The sequence below is a fragment of the Chaetodon auriga genome, chromosome 10 (genome assembly GCF_051107435.1).
Source record: "Chaetodon auriga isolate fChaAug3 chromosome 10, fChaAug3.hap1, whole genome shotgun sequence".
Classification (NCBI taxonomy): Eukaryota; Metazoa; Chordata; class Actinopteri; order Chaetodontiformes; family Chaetodontidae; genus Chaetodon; species Chaetodon auriga.
In genome coordinates this window covers 21,483,444-21,510,126 of record NC_135083.1, presented here as the reverse complement: position 1 = coordinate 21,510,126, position 26,683 = coordinate 21,483,444, and the positions used below count along the sequence as shown (strand labels likewise).

The window sequence follows — 26,683 nt, the reverse complement described above, 5'->3', positions numbered from 1 at the left end:
TCATTGGCGGCTCCTGTATGGTCAGTGTTGTGCTTGTCCCACATTACAGAAGAGAGGGCTGCTAGCTGGCAGTCCATTTTTCATAGGTCATTTCATTGTTTTGATGGTAAATGATGTGTGTCAGAAATCACAGCAATAAACAGCACTCTGTTTGTTACCTAAATATTCAAATCACCAAAGTACTCGACAGTATGGAGAGCTCAAATCATAGATGGGACTTAGCAGTGGCTAACAGCACCCTGACGGCTAACTGCCTGTGTGGCATCTGGAGTTGTATTCATTTAATGAACTTTTTTCGGTGTCCGGCCTCACAGATATGACACCAATCAGTCCGTACCAAACATTGGTAGAAACGCTAAGGATATATGTACTTATTTCGTAGCAAACATTCATTTTGAGCACAACTTCAGTTTGGTCCTGATTCTTTTTTATCTGCATTTAGCTGCAGCAGAGGGTCCATCAAATTCTCAACCTAAGAGGAGGATCTGTCAAAGTAGTGCGACACATCATGAGAGGTAAGTTTCTTCATTTTCTTTAATACCGGCATCGTCGGTAAATTCATCCTAATAATTTGTATAATGTCTTTCACAGTATTAATTCAGCATTGTCAGGTCAAACTGCACAGTTGTTGCTCTGAGTGTCTCTTTTTCACAGAAACGATCTTCTCAGTCACCGAAATGAATTCCAATCAGTTCTACTTTGCCCTGCTTTCTCTGCATGAATCTGCTGTTATTGCAACACTGCTTTCAGATGTTTCACAACACGGGTTCATGCCCCCCCCCCCCATACACACTGCTGGAGGCTTTTAATATGAAACATATGGCAGAAGTGTGAACAAATTAGCACAACACTTATGGAAATATAATATACTTGTATAATGGGTGAATTAGCAATAAAGCAATGTCTAGGTTAGTGGCCTGTCTCAAATAAGGGCTTTTTTTCAGCGAAGACGCATAATATCATTTTAAGAAATTACCTTATGTGTACTTTCTGTCAAAAACGCGATAAACAAATTTTTTTAGTGCACTTTTTCCATTTAAGTTGAATGAATGGATTTTGCCCACTAGGTTTGATCCAATTAGCAAAAACAAAAATGAACAAAACTGAGTGGCATTGTCCCTCACATATGAGTGAAATGGGAGAAAATGAGAAGAACAATGTCTGTTTAGGCAGACCAAAAATCCACAGAATAGCTACAGTAGGTGCTCCTCCATGTAAAACAATTCATATTATTTTCAGAGAAGCGTTTTATTGACACATTTTTTAAAATCCTGTTTCCGAGTGCTTTTCATCCTGGCAAGGAAGCAGCATTTCAGGGGCAAGTGTTGCTATAATCACTGCTCTTGGACTATAGTTGTTGTTTGATAGCAAGCCACTGCTGTTTGCCTGCCAAAACGCTCATGTTGGAATATAATAAAATATATGAATAATGTTATTCTTCCTTGTTACATTGAACAAATGAAAAAGGGCTTAGATAAACTTTCAAACTGTGGTGTCAAAATGCCTCTCTAACTTGATATTGTTTCATATTAATCTTTTTTTTTATATATATATACTATACAAGTCACTGTTTTGTATGCATGTTTCTGTCCAGTTCATTTCCTATTTGCATGTACACACTTGTGCATGGCATCAGCTTTAAAGTAAAGTGGCCATACAATCTCCTACTTGTGGGAGACTGACTAAACAGATGAGGAGATGGTGGAGGTGATAATATATGACAGTCCTGAAGGCCATTAGATATAAAATGCAGGTGGGAAACTAATCTTAAGTTATGGCAGCAATAAATACACACAAAGTAAAATCCAGCACCTGAAACATCCAGATAGAAGTGTATATACAAGTGCTTATTGCTTTTTATTCAAATGACTTGTGTACAGCTGGTAAAACAATATGCAGAAATGCATCCTGTCGTGCAAATATGTATTATAATTAAATCACGTTGTCATTTTGAGAGGAGCAGAGACTGTTTGTCTGTCATTCTTTGTTTTTGTTCCCTCGGCCCCAAAGATTTCCTGTCCTGTTGTATTTGTTTTCTGTTTGGTTTTCAAAGACCTGGCAGGTGTGTTATTTTCTTTCCGGTGTGACATCCATCCTTCCTGTATCATTGTCGGGTAAAGCTCAAGGACGAGCCTCCGTACATACACCCTCTGACTCTGGATGGCATGTAGCACCGTGGATAGAGCCATCCGTCACACATGGCGGTGCCAGCAAGCGTGGCAATTCTCCAGTCCTCGCTGTGTGTATGCGTGCATGCGTGCGAGTGCAATGGAATGTGTTCCCCTCATCTGTATATTTGCATCCATGCGTGCCTCGTTTGTCCGGGTCGTTTCCGCGGTACTTTTTTTGCTTACTGTGACTTTGTTATTTGTCACAAATTGTGTTGCATTGTGTAATACCATTACGCCGTTACTCTATATGTGTGTGTGTGTGTGTGTGTGCGCCCTCACCCTTTCCATTAGGCCGCACAGTGGAGCCTTCTCCCATTTCAAGTGCCCCGCCTGGCCAATGTGAAACTGCAGAAAAAGGTTAAGCACATGCAGAGTGTGACGCCGGCTCTGCTGCCTTGACCGTAATGGCTTTAACTCGCTGAGAACAGCTCTGCGGGGAGGAAGGCTTAGCATGCCGGGAGGAAGAACATTGATTTCACTAATGTTGTTAAAACCTGCTGTGAGGTTTTCCACTTCAGAAACTTTAGGTGGGTGTTGTCACAGGTAGTTAGACTCTGACATAGTCATTAAAGACTCAGACTGATTGTGAATGACGACACTATGTCGAGCCTTTTAGATAACGACAATAGAGCTCTGGACACTGCTGTGTAAGACAAATGTAGGAATAGAGGACATTCAGGTGATGGAAAATGTACTTTCTGGTGGACTGGTTGCAGTCCACAGCTCTGGCCAACATCACAAGTGTTTAGGGATCTGCCCCAGTGACAAGCTAGTTTTCTCCTTTGTCTTAGCGTCAGGTTACGCTCAAACAGAACTGGTTCGTACACTGTGTTTGTCTGACCTCGACAGACGGCGAAAGTAGGTGAAATGGGTGTGAAATTCAGATCGTCAGTTTTGGAAAAAACAGAAATAGTTTAACAAAATGTGTTTATATTAATGAAGCACTGTGTTGCATCACTACGGCTCCGTTATTGGTTACATGTGCTGTACTTGTAAATGCTGCTGATTTTCTAGATTAGCCTTGGAAACAGTTATTTTCACAATTTTTCTCAAGGTGTCCTGTGGATGTTTCAGAGATGTCTTTGCAACACGCATTATGTCAGACCTTGTACTTCTGCATTTGCCTGTTCCTCGAATCTTCACATCTAAACACTCGGTGTATCTTCACGCTAGACATGCATAATACGACTTGGCGTTGGTTTGTTTTCTGTCAATCGACGGGTTTGCCTCAGTGTCGACCTCTGCTTCATTTTAAAACATTACAGGGGTTCGATCAAAACGCTACAGGATCGTCTGTGCCAGCTGTGAATAGCGCAGCTCGATCAGACCAGTTTCAGTCTGGTTTGAGGGTGTTTTGAATGAGTGAATGAGAGTCCCAGCTGCAGCTGTAAGTCCTACACTGTGTCCCCGTCCTTGGCTGCTGCTGCAGAGACTGCTCCTGGAAATGATTCTCCTTGTACTCATGGCGAATCAGTCCCAGTCACTGACCTGAGTAATGGCGATGCTCAGTACTGTATTGTCCTCTGCCACGTTGCCGTGGTGACAGAAGGAGAAAGTACTAGCATGCCAAAAGAAAAGGTTCTGCAGAGAGTTGAAGAGTCACCCAATCTCTGACCTTTCTGCCTGTGTGGCTGACTGCGCCTCCATTTATAGAAATTGAGACGCACACACGGACACAGTGACAGGCTGGCGATGAAAGCGGCCGTAGGTTTTCATGTTTTTGTTGAGTCGCTCTCTCTCCACGTCCCCTCACCCGCTTTTCTCAGTCAACCTGAAAATTCTGCCATTTTTTAGTTCAGTAACATCACACACCTCTGCGGATCAATTTCAGATCCCCACTGCTGCCATTGAAGGCTGCTCCATGCCTCCAAACTGTGGTCCAGCCTTGCACTGTCATAACTTTCCTCTCAGCTTCATCGTCTTTCTTAGCCCAACTCTCCTGAAAATACCCAGCGATGGAGTGACCTCTGGACTCCAGAGCTGGACTACTGTCGCACTGAAAGCTTATATCTCAAGAAACTGTTCACATACTCTGTCCTGCCTCCCGACTCTGCTGTTGTGTGATATTGCTCTTGACTGAAATACAAACCTGCATGATTTATTCTTTGCTCCTCTGTCATGCAGTGGTGGAAAGTAACTAAGTACATTTAATTAAGGGTATAAGTTACAGGTACTTTACTAGAGTAGTTCCATTTCATGCTACTTTATTTTTGTTAAGGATGAAACCAGTTGCTCCCAACCTTTTTGGACTGTGCCCCTTTCCAAAAAAAGCAGTGTCTGGTTGTGACCCTTGACGTTTCCATTAATGTGCTTGTTGTGGCTCCACCAAAGAGTGGATTTATACAATTTCTCACAGAGAAATTTGAGCGGCTTGTTGAGAGAAAGTTGGAGAAAAATTCAGAGAATTAATTAATACTAATTGTCAGAACTTTGTTTCTTGTAACTGGGAGACGGGTATCTATTCACAGTGGATTATCTGTGCATGTCTGAATAATGTATTTGTATTTGGTTACATCCCTAATATGAACAAACACATTTACTATTAAATTACCACTAAGTGCCACACAGTGAACCTGAGTGCAGCTGCCTCGTTAATCCTTTTGGTAATCCAGCCTTATTCCTCAGTGGGAGCATTGAGCAATGCTCGCTCCCTCCTCCATTTAAAATACTGAATAATTAGAAAGAAGTAAAGAGATGCTCTAACTTCAAGGAAGAGAGAACCTTTTCCCGTCAATCTCACTGTAACAGCGGAATTAAGCTATTCTTTGCATTTCTGAGAACAAAGCAGACAGACGCCGTGCATTGAAGAGCAACCATTATTCAACAGCCTTTCACTCTAGAGGGTTTCTAGCCTGTCCATCACTTTGTGACAAAAAGTCAAATTACAAGATCTGTCTTTTAAACAATGCTCGTATATGTTGAGAGGCTCCATAACACTGCCAGCCCGCGTCCTCTGGCTGTGAGCGGCAGGCGGTCCAGGTGTACTGTGCGCTGCTCGCACTTCACTGTGTGCTCCTGAGCGTTTGACTGTCTTCTGCGTTTCTTGCGTCTGCCTCCCACACAAGGCCTTCGAGACCGTCAGACGGTCGATTTGTGAGTCTAATGTGCAGAAAGAGAAAGTTGCAGCTGCCGCAGCCCCGGTGGAGCCTGTGCATTCGCTCTGTCTCTCAGCCAGCCTCCGAGGCAGGGATTACACATTAAACCCAGGGATGTCGAGACAGAAAGATGAAAAAGACTACTTTTCTCTGTGAGACAATGCAGAATGAAGGGGGTTTTCCTGACAAGAGCCCACAGGGTTTAGAAGGACAAAACGTGGCTGTCAAAGACACAAAGGAGATGTTGGTTTTTGAGGGGGGGAGGAATATTTTTATGTTATTAGATATTACATCAAGGATAGTGACAAATGTAATGGGACTAAGGAGGGATCTCAAGGATACTGTGGAAGAACACCGGCTGTCTTTATGAGAGCTGGAGGAACACACTTTATCATAGATAATTCTGGTTTATTACAACTGGGAACTTATGTCTGTGGTTTTGGCCATCATTCCTGTGACGTGATTACATTGTACACAGCAACGGGGCACAGAGACTAAAATGAACAACAGCTGGGTTAGAAACGTTCAGATGATTGATCAAACAGGCCGTAAACAAGCCAGCAGGTCAGACGTGCAGATAATCCACTGTGAACTGATACACAATCTGCCACAAATACAATCAGTAGAATTAACACTGAACAGGGTTAGTAGAAGGATGTCAAGTATCCATCAGGGATAGATGATTGTATATACACAACCTGCAGTCTGTAACCCAAGTCATGTAATATAGCTCAATGCAATTCTGACTTGTATTTTTCTTCCAGCTTCCAGCACAAACCACTCCCACTCCCAGTACACCCCAGTTCTGTTTTTGCGATATAAACAGATACAGATTGTAGCTATGTGTTAAAACGCTAGCTGTTTGTGCAAAACATGAGGCAGAGGTGATTGATAGAAAATGAATTGACAACTGTTTTTATTAGAAATCAATAGTTTGTGTCAGTTTTCAAGCAAAGAGGCCAAATATTTGCTGGTTCCAGCTGTAAGGATTTGCTTCTTTTATATCATGTAAAAGGTATTTGTATTTTGGGAGTGTTGATCTTGTTCAGCTGTTGTTATTCTTCCCTGTTTCTACATAATCTCACACCCAAAGGCACTCACCTTTCACTTCTTACTTTTGGCCCTGAAATAACACTAAACCCATTCTGCTGTCAGGCAGATTCCTGAAGCATGTGTTATTTTCCCATTCAAATATATCCTCCGTTCAGGGTTTTGGGTTGATCTTGTGAATTTCTGTCTCAAAAGAGGTTCTCTGTAACGTCAGTGGTCAAACAGCTGCCACGTCTGTGCTGTCGAGTCAACTAATCCTCTGACTTTTCTTTGTCTTTTTGCAGAGTACGCTGAGAGCATCGGAGATGGGAAGAGTGACGAGTTCAAAGAGGCTGAGCGGAAGAGGATCATGGACCTTGTAGACAACTTCTAATGTCTCTCTCTTTCGCTCTCTCCTGCACTCTCACACACACACACACACACGCACACACACACACACACACACACACACACACAAACTGAATCCGCACTATTCTGAGTCGTCTAAGAACTGAAAGGCAGTGGTGTGTTTATCTACATACTGTAACTGAAGTCATTGGGTATGTTTACATGTGCAGTAATACTGTGGTTACCAGTCTGCTCAAACAATCTCATGTTATTTCCTCATTTTCATGGTTCAAAGAAATCCTTCAAATAACCTGGTTAACCGGCCATTTGACATCCAATGCAGAGGAAAAAGACACTCAAGTTGTCAGAAATACTCATTTATAGATTGTATTTTTAATGAATCTGATAAACCCAACCTTCAATAAATGCTGTGCATGTAAACCTACTCACTGTAGTTTCTGCAGTTTGGAGAGCAGAGGTGTTGTAGCGCAGCTGAAACCCAGCGCAACATGAGATGAACTCAGAGCTGCTGAGGAATAGTTCTGGACAGACTTTGCAGAAATCCGCAAATTTAATATCTCCCCCTCCGATCTCCCACTTTACCTGGTTTGTTTGTTTAGGATTTATGTGTAAAATATTTTCTAATAAAACAGTTGGTAATAAAAACCTGATTGCATGTTTGGTTTGTCTGATTAACGTCACGGTTTAGTGAGAGAGACTGGCACATAACTGTCTCTGCCTACGCACAGTTACTGATGCACACAGGCACATTCAGACAACAAACCCAATATCTGCAGCTTCCTTTGCAGAGAGACAGAGTCCTGACAGACAGGCAGACCTGCTTCTTCTTTACTTGTCTGAACCCACCCACTGCTGGATCTCAGCAGCCTCCCGGAGCTCTCAGCCCACTGCTGTTTTTCTTTGTGACGCTGTTCACACGTCAGTGTGGAGGAGTATTATGCTAGAGCTGTATACACAAACCTACTGTATTATTCTCCCCGGTCCTGTGAATCATACTTCACTGTACCTTTGCTTTGTTTATGCTTATGAGCAAAAAAAAAAAAGAAAAAATTCGCAATTACTAGTGCATTTAAGTGAGTGACAGAGACTATTGATCAGTGCACAGAGAAAATGGAAGAGGATGTTTCGCAGCGACATGTAGTGAAGAGCTTAACAACTATTTTCAGTCTGTCTGGCACAAAGTGACAAAAACATATCAAGTTGTACTTTAGGACAAAATACGGGACACCTCTAATACCATGACATTCATGAAACTGAATCAGTGATTGTATAGGGAGTCAGAGGTGACGGAGACTTTCCCTTCCTTGTCTCTTGAGTTGGAGGTCTCCTAATTGCCAATTTCAAGCTAAGTGTGAATAAGCTTCAAAGGGTCATGTGAATTTAGTTTCTCGTATTTCCATCTGAAAGCTAATGTGAGCACCTTTTTTGAATATGCACAGCACCTACTTGTATCAGTGTCTTCGGTATATTTCTGTATTATTAATCACTCATTTAGTGTACCACGCCCTCTCTGGATCCTTGACCACAGTTCTGGCAGGAAGCAGCAGGGAGGGAACGGGGGGGCAGCTCACTGACAGCTGTCACATCTGTTCCCTTTCCTAAGTATCTTTACGAACTCTAATGTCGCTCAGTAACAAGATGGGTAGACCGGCAGGGCGTCGTTTGCATATTGTATTGGCAGAGGAGGCCGGGCCCCATGCATCTCTTATCAGTGATTATGACTGCGGCGTGTTTAACAGCGGTTGTACAGCAATTTCACAGCCGAGGGGAAGGAGAATAATTGTATTTTCCGAATGACTGAGTGCAAACACTGTTCACTGCTGTGCTTTTGGGCTCCTCTCTTTTAGGAGAGACTGTGGGGAGAAGGTATTCTGTTATTGAGAATAAGCACAGGGGCTGATAAAATGTGTAAAGCTTTAAGTTGCAATGCAACTTAAAAATGCATTGCAACTTAAAGCTTTTGTTATAAACAGACCTCCAGGACCTAAAAAATTGAGTCAAGCAGTAACATCTTTATCTAGGTGTCAGTCACTGTGGAGCTAAGAGATACATTTCTTGTTTTTAGCCACACTAGTGGCATAGCTCTATGAATGGCAATTTTGGTCTGTCTATGTGTCATCCACTTTGGTCCAGACTGACCACCAGCTTGGATGGATTGCCCTGAAATGCGCTGTGGACTTTCATGTCACTGTCAGAATAAGTTGTAATGACTTTAGTGATCCTTATCATTTCCTCTACTGCCATCATCAGGTCAGAATTAAAACACTAATGATCGGTACCAGTGCAGTGGAATCGAACTGAGCTGTACCATTACATTGAAACACGGCCATAGTGAGCATGCTAATGTCCATTTAGCTCAAGCACAGCCTCACAGAGCCATGAATGTGACCAGACTGTAGATGAGTTGCTGATTCGTTGCAGTTAAATGATTCTGGGGCTTAAATCTTGCTGTTTTGAAAGTGGTGGGTGGGACTTGCACGATAAAACTTAAGGCAAGAACAAACAAGTGGGAAGAACCTCAGCAACAATCAAGTCAGTGGGCATCGGCCGTCAGCACAGCTAAAAGCTGCATGATCGCCCACCTGTGTCTACTGCCAAGTGAGATCACTGCATGTGACAGGTGTCTGAGCTCAACTCAACCAGCAGACTTGGAGCTGACATACTGGGCCATGAACATGCTCATACAGACAGCAGACAGTCAGGGTAATGATGCTGACAGGCTAAGACTGGCATCCAACACGTTTTCCCATATTAATGGCTGCTTAAAGTACAGGAAGTCGAAGTCTTCTTTAATTGCAGTAGGAGGTTGACTGTAGAGGGAAAAGCAAATGGAGCTGTGTCTGATTTCTTTGTTTCTTGGAACAGCAGAATCTCCTGGAACAATGAAATCTGAATGGAGGGTTGGTCAAACAGCGCCTGTGTACATGCGGATCGCAGCAGTGTTTAGAGCTGAAGTTGATTAAGAATTTTCTTTTATTCCTCAACATCATCAACTTTGCCTTGCAGCCATAAAGCTGTCATCACTCAAACTCATGGGCTGCAAACAAAGCTGTTAATTGCTTCTGTATTCCAACTGTCAGGCTGCAGCAGCGGTCAGCACAGGCCCTGAGCTCAGCTGCTGAAAAAGTTATTTCCACCAAATTGTCTACTGTCCCTCCCTACGTGCTGTTCAACACTGCCAAAATTCATTCCATTTACCACAATTGTTCTATTGGTGCATACCAAAATATGACTAAGACACATGCCCCAGTAAATGGTTCCTAATGACGCCCCAGAGGTAAACTGACCACCAATTTGTGATCATCATAAAGGCATCGCCCACACTAGAAATGAAATGTCAACTATATTATCCCCTTTCCCATTTCACTCTTATTACCGTTGACTGTTATGTGGATTTGTAGGAAGGCCATGTCTTGGACTGCAAGAAAGCACATGAACATCTGGGATGATGGCTTTTATTAAAGAGGGTCATTTGAGTCAGGTTGTGCAATCAGTGTACGAACACTCAGATATGGGTTACAGCTAGTTTCCTGGCTCTGTTTGATGAAAATCCACAATCTTTGGTTACGAACTGTGTTTGCTCTTCGGAGCTAAGTTCCAGTGAGGTGAAACATGCCTCTATCAAAAGATTTCAGAGGATCTGGCAGGCTGTGCAAACGATCAGTGCCATGTGTATATCTGAAAGGCTCTAGATGAATGAACTACGAATGAGTGATTAGAAGAGTGCTGCCTGTCTCAAGTTTTCTAAAGAGCATGTTCCACAAGGCTACCGGAACAAAAGACTGTGTGCAAATTAGGCAACACTTTTAATCTGTGATAGAGGGTGCAATATGTTTGGAAGAAAGAGGAGCACTGCATACTGGGCTAAACATGGTTTGCTGACTTAGGGTCTGGATAGCATGCATTTAAAGACACTGAGCGTCAACTTGTAAAATCCTGACTACAAAAAAATTGGGACGCTGTGAAAGCATGAATGAAACAGAATGTGATAATTTGACTATCCTGTTCAACTGAAACCAGTACAAAGACAACATATTTAATGTTTTCACTCACTGACTTCATTATTTTTTGTAAATACATGCTTATTCTGAATGCAGCAACACGTTTCAAACAAGTTGGGACAGGAGCAACTAAAGACTGGGAAAGATGTGGGATGCTCCAAAAACACCTGTTTGGTACATTCCACAGGTAAACAGGTGATAGTGTCATGATTGGGTATGAAAGGAGCATCCTCGAAAGGCTCAGTCATTCACAGAAAGGATGGAGTGAGGTTCACCACTTTGTGAACACATGATTGTATAAAGGATGTTACTACATGAGCTCAGAACACTTGACATGACCGCATTCTGTTTTTATTTACATTTTACATAACATCCCCAATTGTGTGTTAATCCTGCCCACACACGAGCAGAATTATGAAACACATCTCTTTGTTTTGGTCTGTAACAAACATCATATAAATGAAGCCTACTGCATGTTTTAGATTCTTCACCATCTATTTAGACAGAAAAGATCACAAGAAGCCAACCTCAGATTTAATATCCTATATGAAGAAAATCACGGCTAATTTATCTGTGTGGCTACTGTAAATCACCGACTTCCAAAAATGTAAGCATTTCATTTAGAAATCCTGTCAGCAAAGGTAATGAGCAGGCTTTCTCTGGGATGTTTGCTTGAAAATGAAGGGGACCAGCAGTTTATCATTTTGCCTAACAAGGTGGACAAAATACCCCCGGCTGTGTTGCCCAGTTGTGGAAAAAGTGCTTAAGATCAATGGAGACTATACAAACACTTACATAAAGTTCAATAGCCCATAACATAGTGTGGCTCATCATTGGAAATTTTATCTTCTACTGATCAATATGGGAGCAACACTGAGGCTGCACTTCAGCACCTTGGACAGCAACACAGCAAACAGCACACTGTGTCCTCCTCACACCAGCCTAAACACCCACGGCAGCTCCAAACCAGAATGAGCCTTATTACAGAACTTTCTCAATACTGAGGTCCAAACAGTCTGTCCCGAATGAATATCTACGACTTCAGGCTATTTGCTAATTGCCTCCATTCAAACCAGACTTCCCACTCCGAAGAGAAGTAGTCACTGTACTTCAGATGGGTTGTGGCAGTTGATTGGATACAGCAGGGGTTCGCTGCGCTGCAAGGCACTAAAAGCTGGAACAAAATTATGTGCACAGAAGACTCTGTGAAGACTAGCTGTCTGCAGACATGCCAGGAAAAAAAAAAGTTATCATATGTAAATTTGGTTGTGAACTACTGCTGCTCTGTTGTGCTGTTTCTGAGTGTGGCTTGACAAAAATCTGAAAAAGAAAAAACAAAACGAACTGTAACATCATGACAGATGGGCTAAAGTAACTAAAGGGTGCACCTGTGATCAATTGGCCTTTTTTTTAAAAGCCCCCGAAAAATTTCTTTCTCTGATTTTTTAAATTTATTTATTTATTTATTTATTTTTAATTACTGAATAAGCAACAATCAAATCAAAAGAAAGCAAACAACTTTAGGTCTCATTAAACAGTCAAACAGTCAGAAACTGTTGCTGAATGCACCTGACATCACATTTTATTGACTGAGCCAAACCACTTCAAACCGGCCAGAGGAGCACAGAGAAAAGAAGAAAAACAAAAGTCTCGCATGTGACAGAGGTGAGATTGTTCTAACTTTGGCAGGAAAAGTGCGGTCATTTCAAATTTTAAGAGTTTTTCTCAAAAACAGACTGAGAAAAAGAAGTTTTCAAGACCTTTCAGCGAAACAAAGCCCTTTTGGGAGCTACCACCTACCAAGGCAATTTCCCCTATATATATATATTATTGTCATCAATTTTAATTTACTATTACTTCAAGAAAGGTCATACATAAATACATGATAAATACAGCCTCATCCTGTTAGCAAATTTGTAAGCTTATGTTGGAGCACCCTCATGTATACTTGATTATCCTTCTATTATTTACGTAACATTTATAATAATAATAATAATAATAATAATAATAATAATAATAATAATAATAATAATAATAATAAATCGTCGTGAAGTTTAAGGTCGCTGAACGTGTGGTTTGTATCCCTCCTCTCATAACTGATATTCCCCGATGCCGCCGCACTTCCCATTTGGGAGAAGTCTCCCTCCGCCGCATGTAGAGCCGACTGAAGGGAAGCAGAGTCTCAGTCAGTCTGCTGGCGTACAGGGAGGCTGCAGCGACTTCTTCGTTTCTTTATTTCTCACAGGTATCTCACTCCCTTCCACGCCAGAACAAGTCAAAAAAAGAACCGAAAAAAAAGAAAAAAGAAAGAAAGAAAAGAAAAAGAAGGAAAAAGAAACCTTTTCCGGCGTGCACTCCGCCCGATGTGAAAAAGACAGAGAGGGGAAAGGAGAGCAGATAAAACAGAAGAGAGATGGGAGCGTTCAGGGTGCTGCTGGGGAGTTTACATTACATGGGACTCTACATGCAACTTAGTGTCTCCGCAAGACAAGCTGGACACGGCGAGATAGAGAACCGCATCTCTGGGAACGGTAGGTGTGAGATCCGCTTCAGGTTCCTCTCATTCATTTTCTTTTCTTCTTTTTTTTTAATGAGAGGACAGCAGAGGGGCTGTGGAGAGGAGAGGACGGCATAGGTGATACCATCTGCTCACATGCAGAGGAGGTATTCAACAAAGAGCCGCGCGCAGGCTGAGCGGCTGCTGCCGACGACACGCCAACTATTGCAAATGTGCGTTTTCTTTGTGCGCGAGTAGCCAGAGAGCTTGTGGTTTCAGGCTGCCAGGCGTTCAATGAAAAAGAGTTTCGCTCTGTGCAGTGAATAAATCAACCTGTCATTCAGCCTGCGTGTCTCTATCCATCTTATTAGACCAACAAGGTTTGTGGTCTTATTTAAATTTGGCCGTTGAGACCATTTGCAGCTGAGCCTCCGGAGGGCTGAGAGCTCATGTGCCAGCTCTTCCTAATGAGTGTACGGATTCTTTGGACAATGACGGTGTAACAGTCTGTGATGAATGGTGAGCCTGCACTCCTGACTGACAGCATTTTGTTTTCTTTGAGAGCTGCAGCTCTTCATCGGTGCTTGTCCTCCTCCTCTCCTCCTGATCAGTGGGTGATTCATCCAGAGGAGCAGAGGTGATGTCAGCTGACAGGTGGAAGTTGATAATCTCTTTTAATATCCCCATGAAATAACCTGAACAGTCCCCCCTCAGGGCCACCTCCTCGTCTCTCATCAGGAGCTTCCCTAAATGGCCTGCAGTGTTTACACTTTGTTACGTCATACAGGCTGACACACACTGTGTGTCACGGCTCTGTGGTCTGTTTCGGTGACTTTGGCTCGGCCTGCCAGTCTCCACAGGTGTCATGCTGTGCCATCGGCCCAATGTTTGCGTGGGGTGAAAAATAAAGTAAGGAGGAGACAGAGAATGAGCGGAGGCAATAGCCAGCAAGTGTCCTTGATGCTCTGACTCTCAGAATCCATTATCAACTTTCCTTCTGCCTAACGCATTTTTATGTGTGTAGCTCAGCATCACAGTTCACAATTTGCCTCAAGGGGCTTTACATTATGTAAATGTGCACAGTGAGCTTTATTTTCCTGAGTAACTTCGCACATTCAACTTTGATTTGCACTGTGAGAGCTCTGTTTTATCTGAATTCAAATCTATTTTTTCTTCTATTCTTCCAGTAAAATAGTTTCTGTGCACATGTGTATATACTATTAAAGAAGTGTTTTTCTTACCTGCCTCAGGTCAGATCAGTCTAAGTTATGTGTGTTTTGTGATATGTGAATTGCTGTTGCAGCTCTTATCAGATGCTTCCCAACAGCTTAACCTTGCTCTCTCCAAACACCCACAGCTCAGTTTTCATCCCACACACTGAGCTGCACTCTGCACGATTAGCATCTAGAATAACCTCAAATCTGAAGCAGGCTTACAACATGGATGAGAGTCTGATTCCCTTTAACTGAGACAATGATTTGCACATATGAAATTATGATGTCAGGTGGGTCATGTCCGCACCCACGGAAAATGATTAAATGGAAACTTTAGAAGAGTGAGTTGAGTTGCACATTTGTGCATCATCCACAGAAAGCAGAACTCAGAAACCTTAGAGAAATCTTACAGGAACTTTCTGAGAATACGCCTCCTTGCAGAGAGTTGGATACAGTAATAAGGTCGATACAACTCCTATATCTGTCTGTTAAATATGAAGCTAGAGACTGTTAGCTTAGCACAAAGGCTGGAGGCTGAGGGTAAAATCCTACCAAATGTAAAGAAATGATCTGCCTACTAGCACCTCTGAAGCTCACTGATTAACACATTTTAGCAGTTTTGCTCAATTTGTACAAAAACGGAAGTTGTGGTTTTAAGGGGACTATTTCTTGAACCTCTTTAAATACGTGTGTGACACACTGAAATAACAGGTGGAGCCTGATTAATGTGGCACACCTTATTTTTCATGAGCTATTTGATCCAAACATGATTGATGTGACGTGAGTCAGAGTTTAACTTGCAGAATGCAACTAACAAAATTGACTTGACACGATCAGCTGACAGATCGAGACAACAGATAAGTTATCAATCAGATTTTGATCAGCCTTATTACGGCAGAAACAGATCCATTAAAATATGTCCAGTTTGGCCCAAATACTGGTCCTTTTGAATCAGCTTGGGACATCTCTGCTTCCCTGTCTTTTTGCTGTGCTAAGCTAATTGTCTCCTGGTTCTATTTTTATTTTTATGGACAAATATGAGTGATATTGACGTTCTGATCTAACTCTTGGCAAGAAAGCGAACAAGCAAGTTTCCCAAAATGTGAATTAGTCAAGCTCCACTTCCTTGTTTTTTGAGCTTTCAGCCACATTTCACCATCTTCACTGGTAGATGGAGTTTGCTGAGCGGTCATGGAGTTTGCTCCGTTGTCATGAGGTGACCTTACAATGGAACTTTGCTCACAGCTGGTCATATATTGGAGGGAGTGTAACCTCTGTCTCTGGTTAAAGAGAGTTTCTGGCATAAGACGAATGTCCTCCTTGGTCTTTCTGCAGCTGTTCACTGACTCCTGGTTGATGATCTTTGACTTGTCCTCAGTCGACGCTGTGACCAGTTATAGTCTGGTGTTCACAGACAGCTGATGTCTGCTTCCAGTGTTCATTCAGTCTCTTGTCATCTTCGCCGTGTAGTGGTCCTCACAGCTGTCACATGTGCTGTCATATACGACTCCAGGCTTCCTCTCTGGGGCGGTCCTGTCTTCAGGCTTTGTTGAATGGTTTGTGGTAACTGACTTTACTCCTTGCGACTTAAAAACTCTGGTTAGAGTTGTTGTGACAGTCCGGGCCATGTAAGGGAGTCCCACTGGGATGCTTCTGGTTGTCACTGTCGATTTAGCAGTGTCCATCCTGGTCTTCGGATTCTTATCATCCATTCTATCATCATTCACACATTATTATACCTCCATACTTTACATGCCGTCCATGAAATCTTCTCTCTGTGATGTCATGTTAAAGACTTCTCTGTACTTAAGATTCAGATATTTTTCATTTCTCCTTTTGTGGCCATTTGGATCAATATGAGTAATATATTGGTGCATCCATAACATAATGCATCAGAATCTGTTATTCCCTCTGAATAATGTGCTTGTGTGAACAGCGGGTCTGTGGGACTTTTATGGAAATGAGTGTGTGCAGATACGGTACACTTGTTTTTGTTTTGTCCTGAGGGTAGAATGAAAGAAAAGGCAGCAAGAGATTTAAAACTCTTGCAGATGCGAGTGCATTAACAGTTTCATGTACTGTAGTTCCTAATTGAAATTAATTTCAAGTATTCAGTGGCCATGCAATGTAATAATTAGGAAAATATTCAGAACGCAGCGTATAATACTGAAGTGTAGAGTTAAGTCTAATAGGACTGCCAAATGGATTGTAGGAAGAATGATTGGCAGGGTGGGAGTGATGAGAGTTCAAGGATGTGGACGAGGGTGAACCCACCTTTATATTTGCAGATTACATTTGACCACTTATTTTAATCATCCGTAGTGATAAGGTGAATCACAGCGTAGGCCACACCGCAGTGAGTGTTATCAAATGAATAGCAAGAGGACAGAGATGGAGAAGCCTTCATTTGCTTTTCTGAGAATCTGCTTTAAGTTTGGCTTTTATTGGTGGTTTCTGAGCCCGATGGGGGGTCATAATCCTCCTTCTTCTTCTCTGGCACTCCACCAGCTGCAAAAGAGAACAGTGAGGAAAAATGAAAGGAAGTAAGAGACGCGGAAGAAAAACTGTCTGGATTTACTCAATTTTCATAATGTTCCTGGTTTACATCTTCCCAGGCGCCGCTTTAGTCATTGATACTTTTCAATTAACTCCTAATTAGGGCATGGTTATCCAGCGACACCATTATTCCAGCCAATCAATTGCCTTAATTAATCAGCGAAGGGTAAATGAGCCGTTGGGCCGATGAGATGCTAAAACTTTACAAAGGAAAACAGATTAGAATGAGACAACAGAAGCAATGCTAACAGACGTTTGGAGAACAGGTTTTTCTCCCCATTCCCATCATTTATCAGCTTCCGTCACCCCCAGAACAACGGGCATGTCTGTTTGCTCAGCATGAATTTGAGTGAAAAGATATTTTCCACTTTAATGTAAGGGGACAAAAATGTATTCTTGGCTCTACTGACTAAAGGAGATATCAGTGTGTGAGCCGGTCTTATATCTTCACCCTGTTTTGACCTCCATCACCAGAGGAGTCAGCCCCATTCTGACTCCCATTATCAGATTGGATTTGGACCATTTTTTGCCAATTCAACAGGTGAATCATTTGCCATTCAGCGGAGACAGAATCCTTTATGGCTGCTGCACCACCTTAAAAGGCTTCAGGCATGGCTGCTCCTCTACACTATGACAGTATTTGAGAGGAATATAGTGGATGGATGTAGGAGTAAAAACCCAGGTCTGGCACAGATGCAATCACAGCCTGCTATGATTAAGCCTCCTTCAGAGCCCCTTCTTTACCACCGTGAATGCCCTTTTCTAATGATGGGTTTTGTTGTATGATAACTACAGTCGGGGGAGGGAATAGGAGCAGGCAAACCGGAGCACTGTGGCAATGACATCACAGTACTGTTAGACTATTAAAGATTTAACAGTAGCCAATGCAGTATCACTGGCAAACATTCAGCAGCAGCTTGTGGGGTTTATTCGTGTCTTCTGCAGAATCAGACACCAAATGTCCCCGTCTGCTCCTCGCCGCCCACTCACTCACACTGACGGGGGGGTTGATATGACAGTGGGGTTCCATACAACATCGCATGCAGCGAGTATAGACGAGCAGTCGTCATGAAAAACTCAAAGATGCCAGAGTTTCATATCTGTTACAAATAGTACACCATTATGTAAATCAGATCATATCGGCACAGATCCAAGTAGCACTGGATAAACATTGCATAGTGTTGGGTTTCTCTAAAATAATTACATGAACAGCTGCTTCATCTCATCAGAGAGATTGTGTGACAATATTCTGTTTAAATATACGCGTTTCAGCGCATGTGTCGAGTCTTTGCAGCAGTTATGTATGAATCTGTCTAAACTAAGAGAATACACTGGATACTGTCTACGGTATACATTATAACTTTCCTTCATAAGGGACAGTAGCACATTAAGATTTTATTTTAAAGGTACAAGGGTCCCACTTCAGGTATTATTCAGTTGCTGGTTGGTTGGTCAAGAAACAAAAGGTTCCTTTGCAAACACAGAAATCTCCATTTTGTGATTGTTGTTGTTGTTGTTGTTGTTGTGGTTGTTGTTTCAGTACGATATCTCAAATATTTTTTTTGCCTTAATTGTGTTTTTTCAAATCAAATTAATTTTTACTTAATTCATTTTAAGGATGACTTTTATCTGCTTTTGCAAATGAACCCTACAAATCGGTAAAACTGCAACTTTTACACTTTGTACAGAATAAACTATGTAAATTAATGAGGTTTAGACATTTTTGCCTTTGGACAGAGCCAGGCTCACCGTTCATTGTTTTCAATCTTTATGCTCAGGAAGTTTGGCTACTGACTGTAGTTTCATGTTCAGCTTTAGATAAGACGGTGATATTAATCTGTTCAACCAAATAGTGCGTTATATGTAAATTAGTTTGGAAATGTTTTGTTAACTGCTCCAAGCAGCAACTTGTCATCGCAACTTGTTGTGATGACCAGACAAACTGCAAACTGGACAAACTGGATTGATAAATTATTATATGACATTGGTCAACATTTAACCACCAGCTAGCAGCTGTCACGTCGCCTGCCATAACCAAAACACTGCAGCTGCCATAAGTTTTCATGAAATCCATTCTGACATGCCACAATAAGAAAACCATTGTAGCCTTTAGGATAGTTAATAAAGTTAATGATGACTCTCTAGGACACTTATGGAGCCGTTGCTAATGTTCTCAGTAACACCTGTGACTTTCCTGTTACAACAAGTCAAAATGTCAGCTGTGAAAAAGCCCTGTGTATGTTAACACCTTATAACAAAACATAATAACAGAAGTCTTTCTGGAAGTTTCTCACTGTATTTTATTTTATTTTTTTTATGTATGTAAGCATTAGGCAATTATTGACAAGCAATTAAAATAACTTTGACAAATAATTAGTCATCAAAGTAATTTCTCAAGCAAAAATGCAAGCTTCTCTATGTTTTCTACTGTTATAAGTTGAATGTCTTTGGGTTTCGAATGATTGGTCACACAAATCAAACAGCTCTGGGACCTGAACCTGTTTTCTTACAGACTTAACACCTATGTATACAACTACATTCTGTGCAAAGTCAATAAATACCCAATTTGCCTGAATATTCATTCCAAGAAGTGATGTAGCTTAAATTTGTTTCTGACTTAAGATGCTTTGGGCTCTTCTCCTCCCTCCCTCCCTCTCTCTCTCTGTGTCTGTCTGTCAGTAAACACAAAGAGACATAAAATGGAAGAAGAAGGAAAGTGTCAGAACAAACAGGAAGGATGGATGAGGCAGCAGAGGAGAGAGGGACAGGCTGACAGTTTTTTATAGCTTGTCGGCGCTCAGTGGTAGGTAGAGCCGATGTATTTAGGTCCTGACCTCCGTATATACTCCTCACTGTGCAGACAAGTGCTGGAGGGCAGTCTGGGATAAACTACAGAGACGAGAGGAATTATTACTGTAGCTGCACCCTCCCTCCACAAAGTGTACAGCTCGGTTGTCTCAGGACTTAAAAATCAGTCTTGTGCGTCTCCTGGCTTTGTCTGCATATCCTGTCGTGAGCAAAGTGGACTCAAAGTAATCATTTGTGCCATTTCCATATTAATAGGTGTTGATTTTGCTGCTCTCCAACAGGGATTCAGGCTCCATCCACTTCATGATGGTTGTTAGATTTTGAGTCATGACAGTGGGAAATCAAGTAGAATTTTTGGGATGTTGAACCTGGCTTCAAATGGTATTTCAAAAATGTATTTTACAGAAAGAAAATGGCTTCTTAATACAGTATTTTTATCAGGCCTTTACAATATTCTCCTCCAGAAACTCACACACAGCTTGATTGAGTCAAAAGAAGAAAATATGGCTAAAAACAAAAACATAAATACATACAAACATAGTATAACTTGAGCCAAAATTTACATATTGAATCAATTTCTGCCACAACCTTCCCTTCCAGCAGACAGCATCTCAAAAAGCCTTGCCTGGAGACTTCCTTGCTGGTGCCAACAACTTGACAAAACAGCTCACTCAAAACCTCATTAAATAAGGTTCATAATACAGAAAACAGGCAGAAACTATGCCAGTCTGTTGACCAAAAAGTCCAAAACGATGTTTAAAAAGAGAGAAAAAACATTAAGTTTTGCAAAAAAGAAGCACAAGATTGTGGAGAACAAGAAGCTGCAATCCAGGCTGAAACACACAAGCTAAAACAAGCACACACGTGGAGGTGGCTAATGACACCAAAACTACACACTGAGAGACGTGGAGGACAGAACAGCAATGTTGGAGAGATCATTCACCTTTCTGCGACACACAAATGCTGAACTACGCAACAACATACAGATGTCTGGAGTCCCGGCAGGCTCATAGTAAAAAACAACACTACCAATTGTGACTGACTTTATCCGCTCATCGCTTCCACTCAGAGAGGACTTTAACATCCGCAGTGAGGGATCGCATTGCTCATTGAATGCTAAACTGAAAGATAACGCATCACCCCCCAGCGTGTCAGCGTCTTTGACTGTCAAGAAGAAGAACAAGCACTGCAACAAGCGTGGAAGCGAGGCGGGACTGTGTACCAAGGACTGAAAATTTACTTCAACCAAGACCGCACAAGTGAGCTACGGAGGAAGTGAAGATTGGTGCGGGATGTGTGAAGGCACAGTGTCCATATTCTGCCCAGCTGAAACTATTTTTGGAGGAACAGACTCATGGATGTGCTCAAGGACTTGAGAAAGCCCTGTGATGGGCAGGACTGAGACGAGAGGGCCGCCGAGAACGACAGACACAGACATACTGACTCTCATCTGAGTGATTCATCCAAATGAACTGCATGGGGAGCATCTTAACAAGGACACTGCAATAAGGAAGATGTCTGGTGACTGAATGAATGAATGCTTAACAGCATATGAATAATCTAATTCTAGTCACTTCTTGACAGCTAGTTCATACTTCATTTCTTTGCCTTTTTTAATGATGGAGGATTTACATGAGTAAGTAAACAGAGGCTTAGACCACTCAAAGCAACAAGAGGCAACTTAGTTTAACATCAGGTTAGCTGCAGGTGCTCTTAGTGCTGCTCTCAGAGAACATCTCTCTGTTCTTGTGCGGGGATGATCTTTATATACATTATTCTATTTTGATTCTGTTTATTCCGTTAAGGAGAAGATTCACTTCATGAATACATGAGGAATGAATACTTGTTGATATTTCCAAGAGCAGGAAAGGATGATTAAGTTTACTTTGGTTGAAGAAGAAGAGGAAGAAAATACTGAATCAGCCAAAGAAACTCTAACTCTTCATACAGGAAAATCATCTAATTGAAGAAAAATGTAAAAAGCTGAATATAGATTGAGCCAATCAGGTGTTTCACGCCTCCTAAAGAGGAGCAGCCATATCAATCAATAAATCAGTGTTTATTTCTGTTTTGAATGTTTATGACCCAAACAAAGATGATGATTTGCTCTTTAAATAGTTAGCAAATGCTTTTCCTAGCAACAGAAGAGGTGTGGTTACCACCACATTGAGGCCCAGGCTCCAAAAAAATCTGCAGGCAGACAGAGAAGACTTTACTTTCTATCAATACTACTTTCCAATTCTCATGGCAGGTATTCCAGGATAGAGTTCTGTTGTGTGTCACAGCTACATTTACATTTGTTAACCATAAGAAACCACGGTCATATTACAATCAATATTAATGTGGGGAAGGGATCTTTCCTTAAAAAATACTGGATATTCAATGTTTGGATCGAGTCTGTGAAGGTAAATGAATTGAAACATCAATTGAAAGAATACTTTTAGCTATAATAAGGTGCTGTCCTCCATATGAGGGAGGCACAGCAGTTATGAGAAGAGAAAATTTTGAAATAACAACCAGATTGAAAAATCAACGTATATCAAAGCAAAGTTAGGAAATAAGAGCTGGAACATTAAAAAATGCAAATGACTCCCTCCTCGCTGAGCTGAAAGAGACTTTACAGAAGCTGGATAAACTCTAAACCCTTAAAGCAGAGGGATGCCCTACGGTCCACAGTGCAAGGAAATGTCCCTCACTGGCATTTCAGCCAAACAGGCCTGAAACAAGCAGGATCATTTCCAGAACAGTAGACCCAGTCTAAGGAAATGAAGGTCCACCCAAAAGATACAGAAATGGCATTTGCAATGATGATTCAGACTGAACTCCAACAGAAGGTAACAGATTGAAATGAATTTAAAACATAAACCTGCCATCAGTAACTGAGGAAGAGCTGCCTGAAATTATAAAATCCATAACACAACAAGGAAATAAGACCTACAGTAGCAATCCTGAAGAATAACAAAACAACTGGTTTGATGGGAGGGTTTATAAGTGTCCTGCAGAGGAGATTTCTCCAGCTGTATCTTTAGGTTTTAAACATGCTGTATCAGCAGGGGACCCACCAAAACCGTGCTTCAGAGGCTCATCTCTGCTCGGTGTGATGGGTGTAGATCAGTAATAATCAGAAACATGACACAAGGAACACAGAGGAAGGTGGTTGATGAAACCAGACCAAACTGGTTTTATACCATTAAAGGCACAGAGCTAACAACATTTAAGAGCATGTTGTGGAAGTAAAAAAAAAACAAAAAAAAACTCTCAGCCAACCACAGTGCTTATCTTTCACTGGATGAAAATTATATACGATGAGCCAAAGTCACATATCAGGGTTAATGCGAGTTAAGAATTAGGCAGGAGGATTAATTGAACCTCTTGCATTTTTGAGCCGAGCGTCCTTGTCCATCCCAGCATTGTTTGTCAGTGTGCATGACCACGGAGACATATCAGGCTGTTTCACAATGAAACTAAATCTATGGCCATTTATCATTTCTGGTGAATGTCTGTCACGTCTAGACGGAAAGGTTGGAGTAAAAAGTGGTGTTTAAACAACTTTAAACAAGAATTTAGTTTGTCAAACCACAGCTTTTATCTTTTTTTTTTTTTTTCTCAATTCCTGCATTAACTTCAGACACACAAACAGGAGGACATACAGTATCTCAGCTTTTTTCCTTTTCTTATTGCTGTTTTCCTTTTAAAATCCGGGTTGGTGAGTTGCTCTGCCATATGCTGCCACTAAAAACAAACTTAAACAACTAACAAAACAAAGCATGCCAGATAAAGCCTTGGCCACACCTCCGCTAATCTGCTTTTACTAGAAACATATTGTGTTTATTTTTTCTTCAAATGGCATAACTTTGTACGACTGCACGGCTGAAAACGAGTCCCTTCTGATCGTTTCAATTGCTAGATGATGCAAATTGAAATAAATAGGCCTATTCAGGTGAACGCTGAGGAATAAAACCTATGATAAGTAACAAACAGGATAGTATAGTAACAGCTTTGCGGTATGCTAGGTGTGTAAATGTCTGTTGAACTTCACTCCAGCTGACAGCTGTACTGTAGCTGCAGTCAGTGAGGAAGTCACTGACTGCCTGTGTCTGATACAAACAGCCCATTTATCAGTCCAACCCTTAAAAAACAAAGCATGGCACAAGTTCAGGTGTTGAAGTCATTGCTTGACAATGTGGACTCAGACCTTCCGTGTCCTCCATCATTTCTCTCCTCGCCTGTCACTGCTCGCTGTGTTGTGTGTAATAAACTCTGAATCCTCTCCTCTCCCTTCCCCCTCCATCAGAACGCTCTCTACAATATCGGCACAAACAAGCTGCGGGGTCAGCCGGCAGTCAAGGACTCTCCCTCTTTCTTTCTCTTTAAGTGCCTGCTGCTGCGCTCGTCCTCCCTCGCAAAGCACTTCACTGGTGTGTGTGTGTGTGTGTGTGTGTGTGTGTGTGTGTGTGTGTGTGTGAAGGGGACGTACTTTGGAGGAGAAATGATTGCAGGCAGCTTTGAGCATGGCGATCCAAAGCTATACTTTCTCTGAGGTGTCCGTCTATGACTGAAACTCATCTCCAGGACTCATCATCCAGCCCGCAGGTGTGTGTGTGTGTGTGTGTGTGTGTGTGTGTGTGTGTGTGTGTGTGTGTGTGTGTGTGTGCGTGCATTTGCATTCATGTGTGTTTGAGGCTCTGTGGACTTTGTGTGAGATGATAAAGGCAACTTTGAGACAGATGATCCAAACCGTCACTCTCTGTATGTGTGTGTGTGTGTGTGTGTGTCTGCATGGATATACGCTGTGAGCTGTGTGTGTATGTGTTCAAAGAGATGGAGGGGGGATAGAGTACTCCCTCTATTGCACTCAGCATGATGATGTTGGGGGAAGTGCTTGGCTGTGAAGGCTTGTCTGAGAGAGTGTTGCTTATCTTCCATTAGACACATTACTGCCAACGTTGCCATCAAAGTGGAAAGACACACACACACACACATGCTTGCGCACACACACTTCTCCTGGGGAGGCACTTGGCAGGATTCATCTGTTGGCAGTCTCACTGAGGGAGGAAAGAGGAGGAGGAGGAGGAGGAGGAGGAGGAGGAAGACAGGCGAATAGGGGAACGTGATGTGTCCGTGGTCCAGGATCAGTCATTTGCAGCCTGAAAGAGCTCCTCAGCCTCCCGCAGGCCGCCACGTCATTTAGCAAAGTAGCATTGTTCCCTGGAGAGTCTCTCTGATTTGTGATAGACTCTTTTTTTTTTTTTTTTTAAATATACTATTCAAGATAAAATAAGATCGAACTTTATTTATTGTGATGAAAATTTGAAAATTGTTGTGCAGAAGGAAAGAGTGCAAATTTAAACAACATATAAAAATCAATGTACACAATGGCAGTAATGTAACATGTTTATGGTAGTGATAATAGAAACAAGTTAGCAATGAGTATCTTAAAGTCACATGCTGGTTTGATACTGATTGTTCTTTTTTTTCTGCTCACCATGTCATTACAGTTCTGAAATGATCTGCATTTATTTGACTCATATTCAGAAAATAGAACAGTTTTCAGACTGTAGGATGCTGCTATATATAGTGAATATCAAAAACAAGAGCAATGTTGCACAAGTGCTGGCGCTATATTTCAGTCTGTCATCACATGATTCCTCAGCTCCCCAGAGGGAATCTGAGAAATGTAAATTAATCATGAAACAAAAAGACAGTATTGCATATTTGTTGCATTTTAAAAGAATGAAGCACGCAGTGAAAAATGCTGCCTTAGTGCTTTTTAATCACATTTAATGCTGCAATGCAATTACAGCGCTGCCTTGTCAGTCCATTGCAGACAATTTATAACTCGCATACTGCTGACTTTAATAATGAAACGAAAATGACCATCTAAATCTATTATGCACTGAGTAACATACACATATCATAGGCTACCATGTAACATCCATCATACGAGCTACGCTGAGGGCCAGAAAACGCTGCATATGACAGTCTCCATGTTACTGCAATGCACATCTTCACACATACTCACACATCCTGGCACAGATGCCATATGAAGGGTTTCAGTTGCCACAACAAGCAACATCTATTTAAACATTCATTAAAAAAAAATAGGCTGTTGTCTCCAAACTTACTCCTCCAGTAGCAGTTTGGTGAGAAAAAAAATAAAACAGATATGTTAATCACACTCGATTTCAAAGTACAGAAACTCACCTTAAGATGCTGCATCATGTGTTTTGCAACCGTGAAGGAGATACTCAGTATAGACAGTGTTGGGATGCATAGATGGATGGAATTCTCTCCTGCTCTCTAATGTGTCTAAGTAATCTGAACTCGAAGGTCCACTCAGCAGCTTTTTCTCCCCCTGAGCATGATGTCATGTAAACATCATGTTTAAGTCCCCTGTTAAAAGCTGTAAGCATTAAAAAGCCATCCAGAGTCAACCAACTCAAACGCCTAACATTGGCTTAATTAGGCACCTAACTACAACTGATGAAATCTGCTGTGGACAGATTCATCATTTCCTCCAACAAAATCAGCCATTACAGCGTAGAAACCTGCTTTTATGTACCATTATCTGAAAACAAGGTCCCATTGTTCTAAAAATTACTGAGAATTTAGAGTAGTAAATGTGCCACCATTGTCTCTGTAAAACCATGACGTGCCATGTGCAAATGAAAAGCTTAACAGGCTGAAAGTGACAGTAACAGACTAGTCCGGTTAATAATTTCACTGACAAATCACATTGATGCAGTCCAACATTCCCATAAAGTAACACTGTCCTAATTCTAGCGGAGATATTAAAAGGAAAGCTATCATGGTAACGGAGTGGCTAAATCACCTCGATGAGGAGGGAGAATTACTCACTGTTAACACCTGGAATCAAAGTTTTTGCTCTGCACACATCATGGTTTCTGTGTTCTGCACTGTTGCTCTGCCATTCATTCATTCA

The 26,683-nt window shown here is 41.7% G+C and overlaps 2 protein-coding genes across 2 annotated transcripts in view; both read left to right on the top strand.

The window, feature by feature from the left end:
* Nucleotides 1–7,313, top strand: part of ctnnbl1 (catenin, beta like 1) — a 50,579-nt gene extending 43,266 nt beyond the window's left edge. The window contains exons 15-16 of the mRNA XM_076741959.1: nt 443–515; nt 6,601–7,313. Of these exons, the coding sequence (XP_076598074.1) occupies nt 443–515; nt 6,601–6,689 (162 nt within the window). The 3' untranslated portion in view covers nt 6,690–7,313. The remainder of the gene's footprint in view (nt 1–442; nt 516–6,600) is intronic.
* A 5,536-nt stretch (nt 7,314–12,849) lies between these two features.
* vstm2la (V-set and transmembrane domain containing 2 like a) overlaps nt 12,850–26,683 on the top strand; it is a 48,337-nt gene continuing 34,503 nt past the window's right edge. The window contains exon 1 of the mRNA XM_076741694.1: nt 12,850–13,196. Within this exon, the coding sequence (XP_076597809.1) occupies nt 13,079–13,196 (118 nt within the window). The 5' untranslated portion in view covers nt 12,850–13,078. The remainder of the gene's footprint in view (nt 13,197–26,683) is intronic.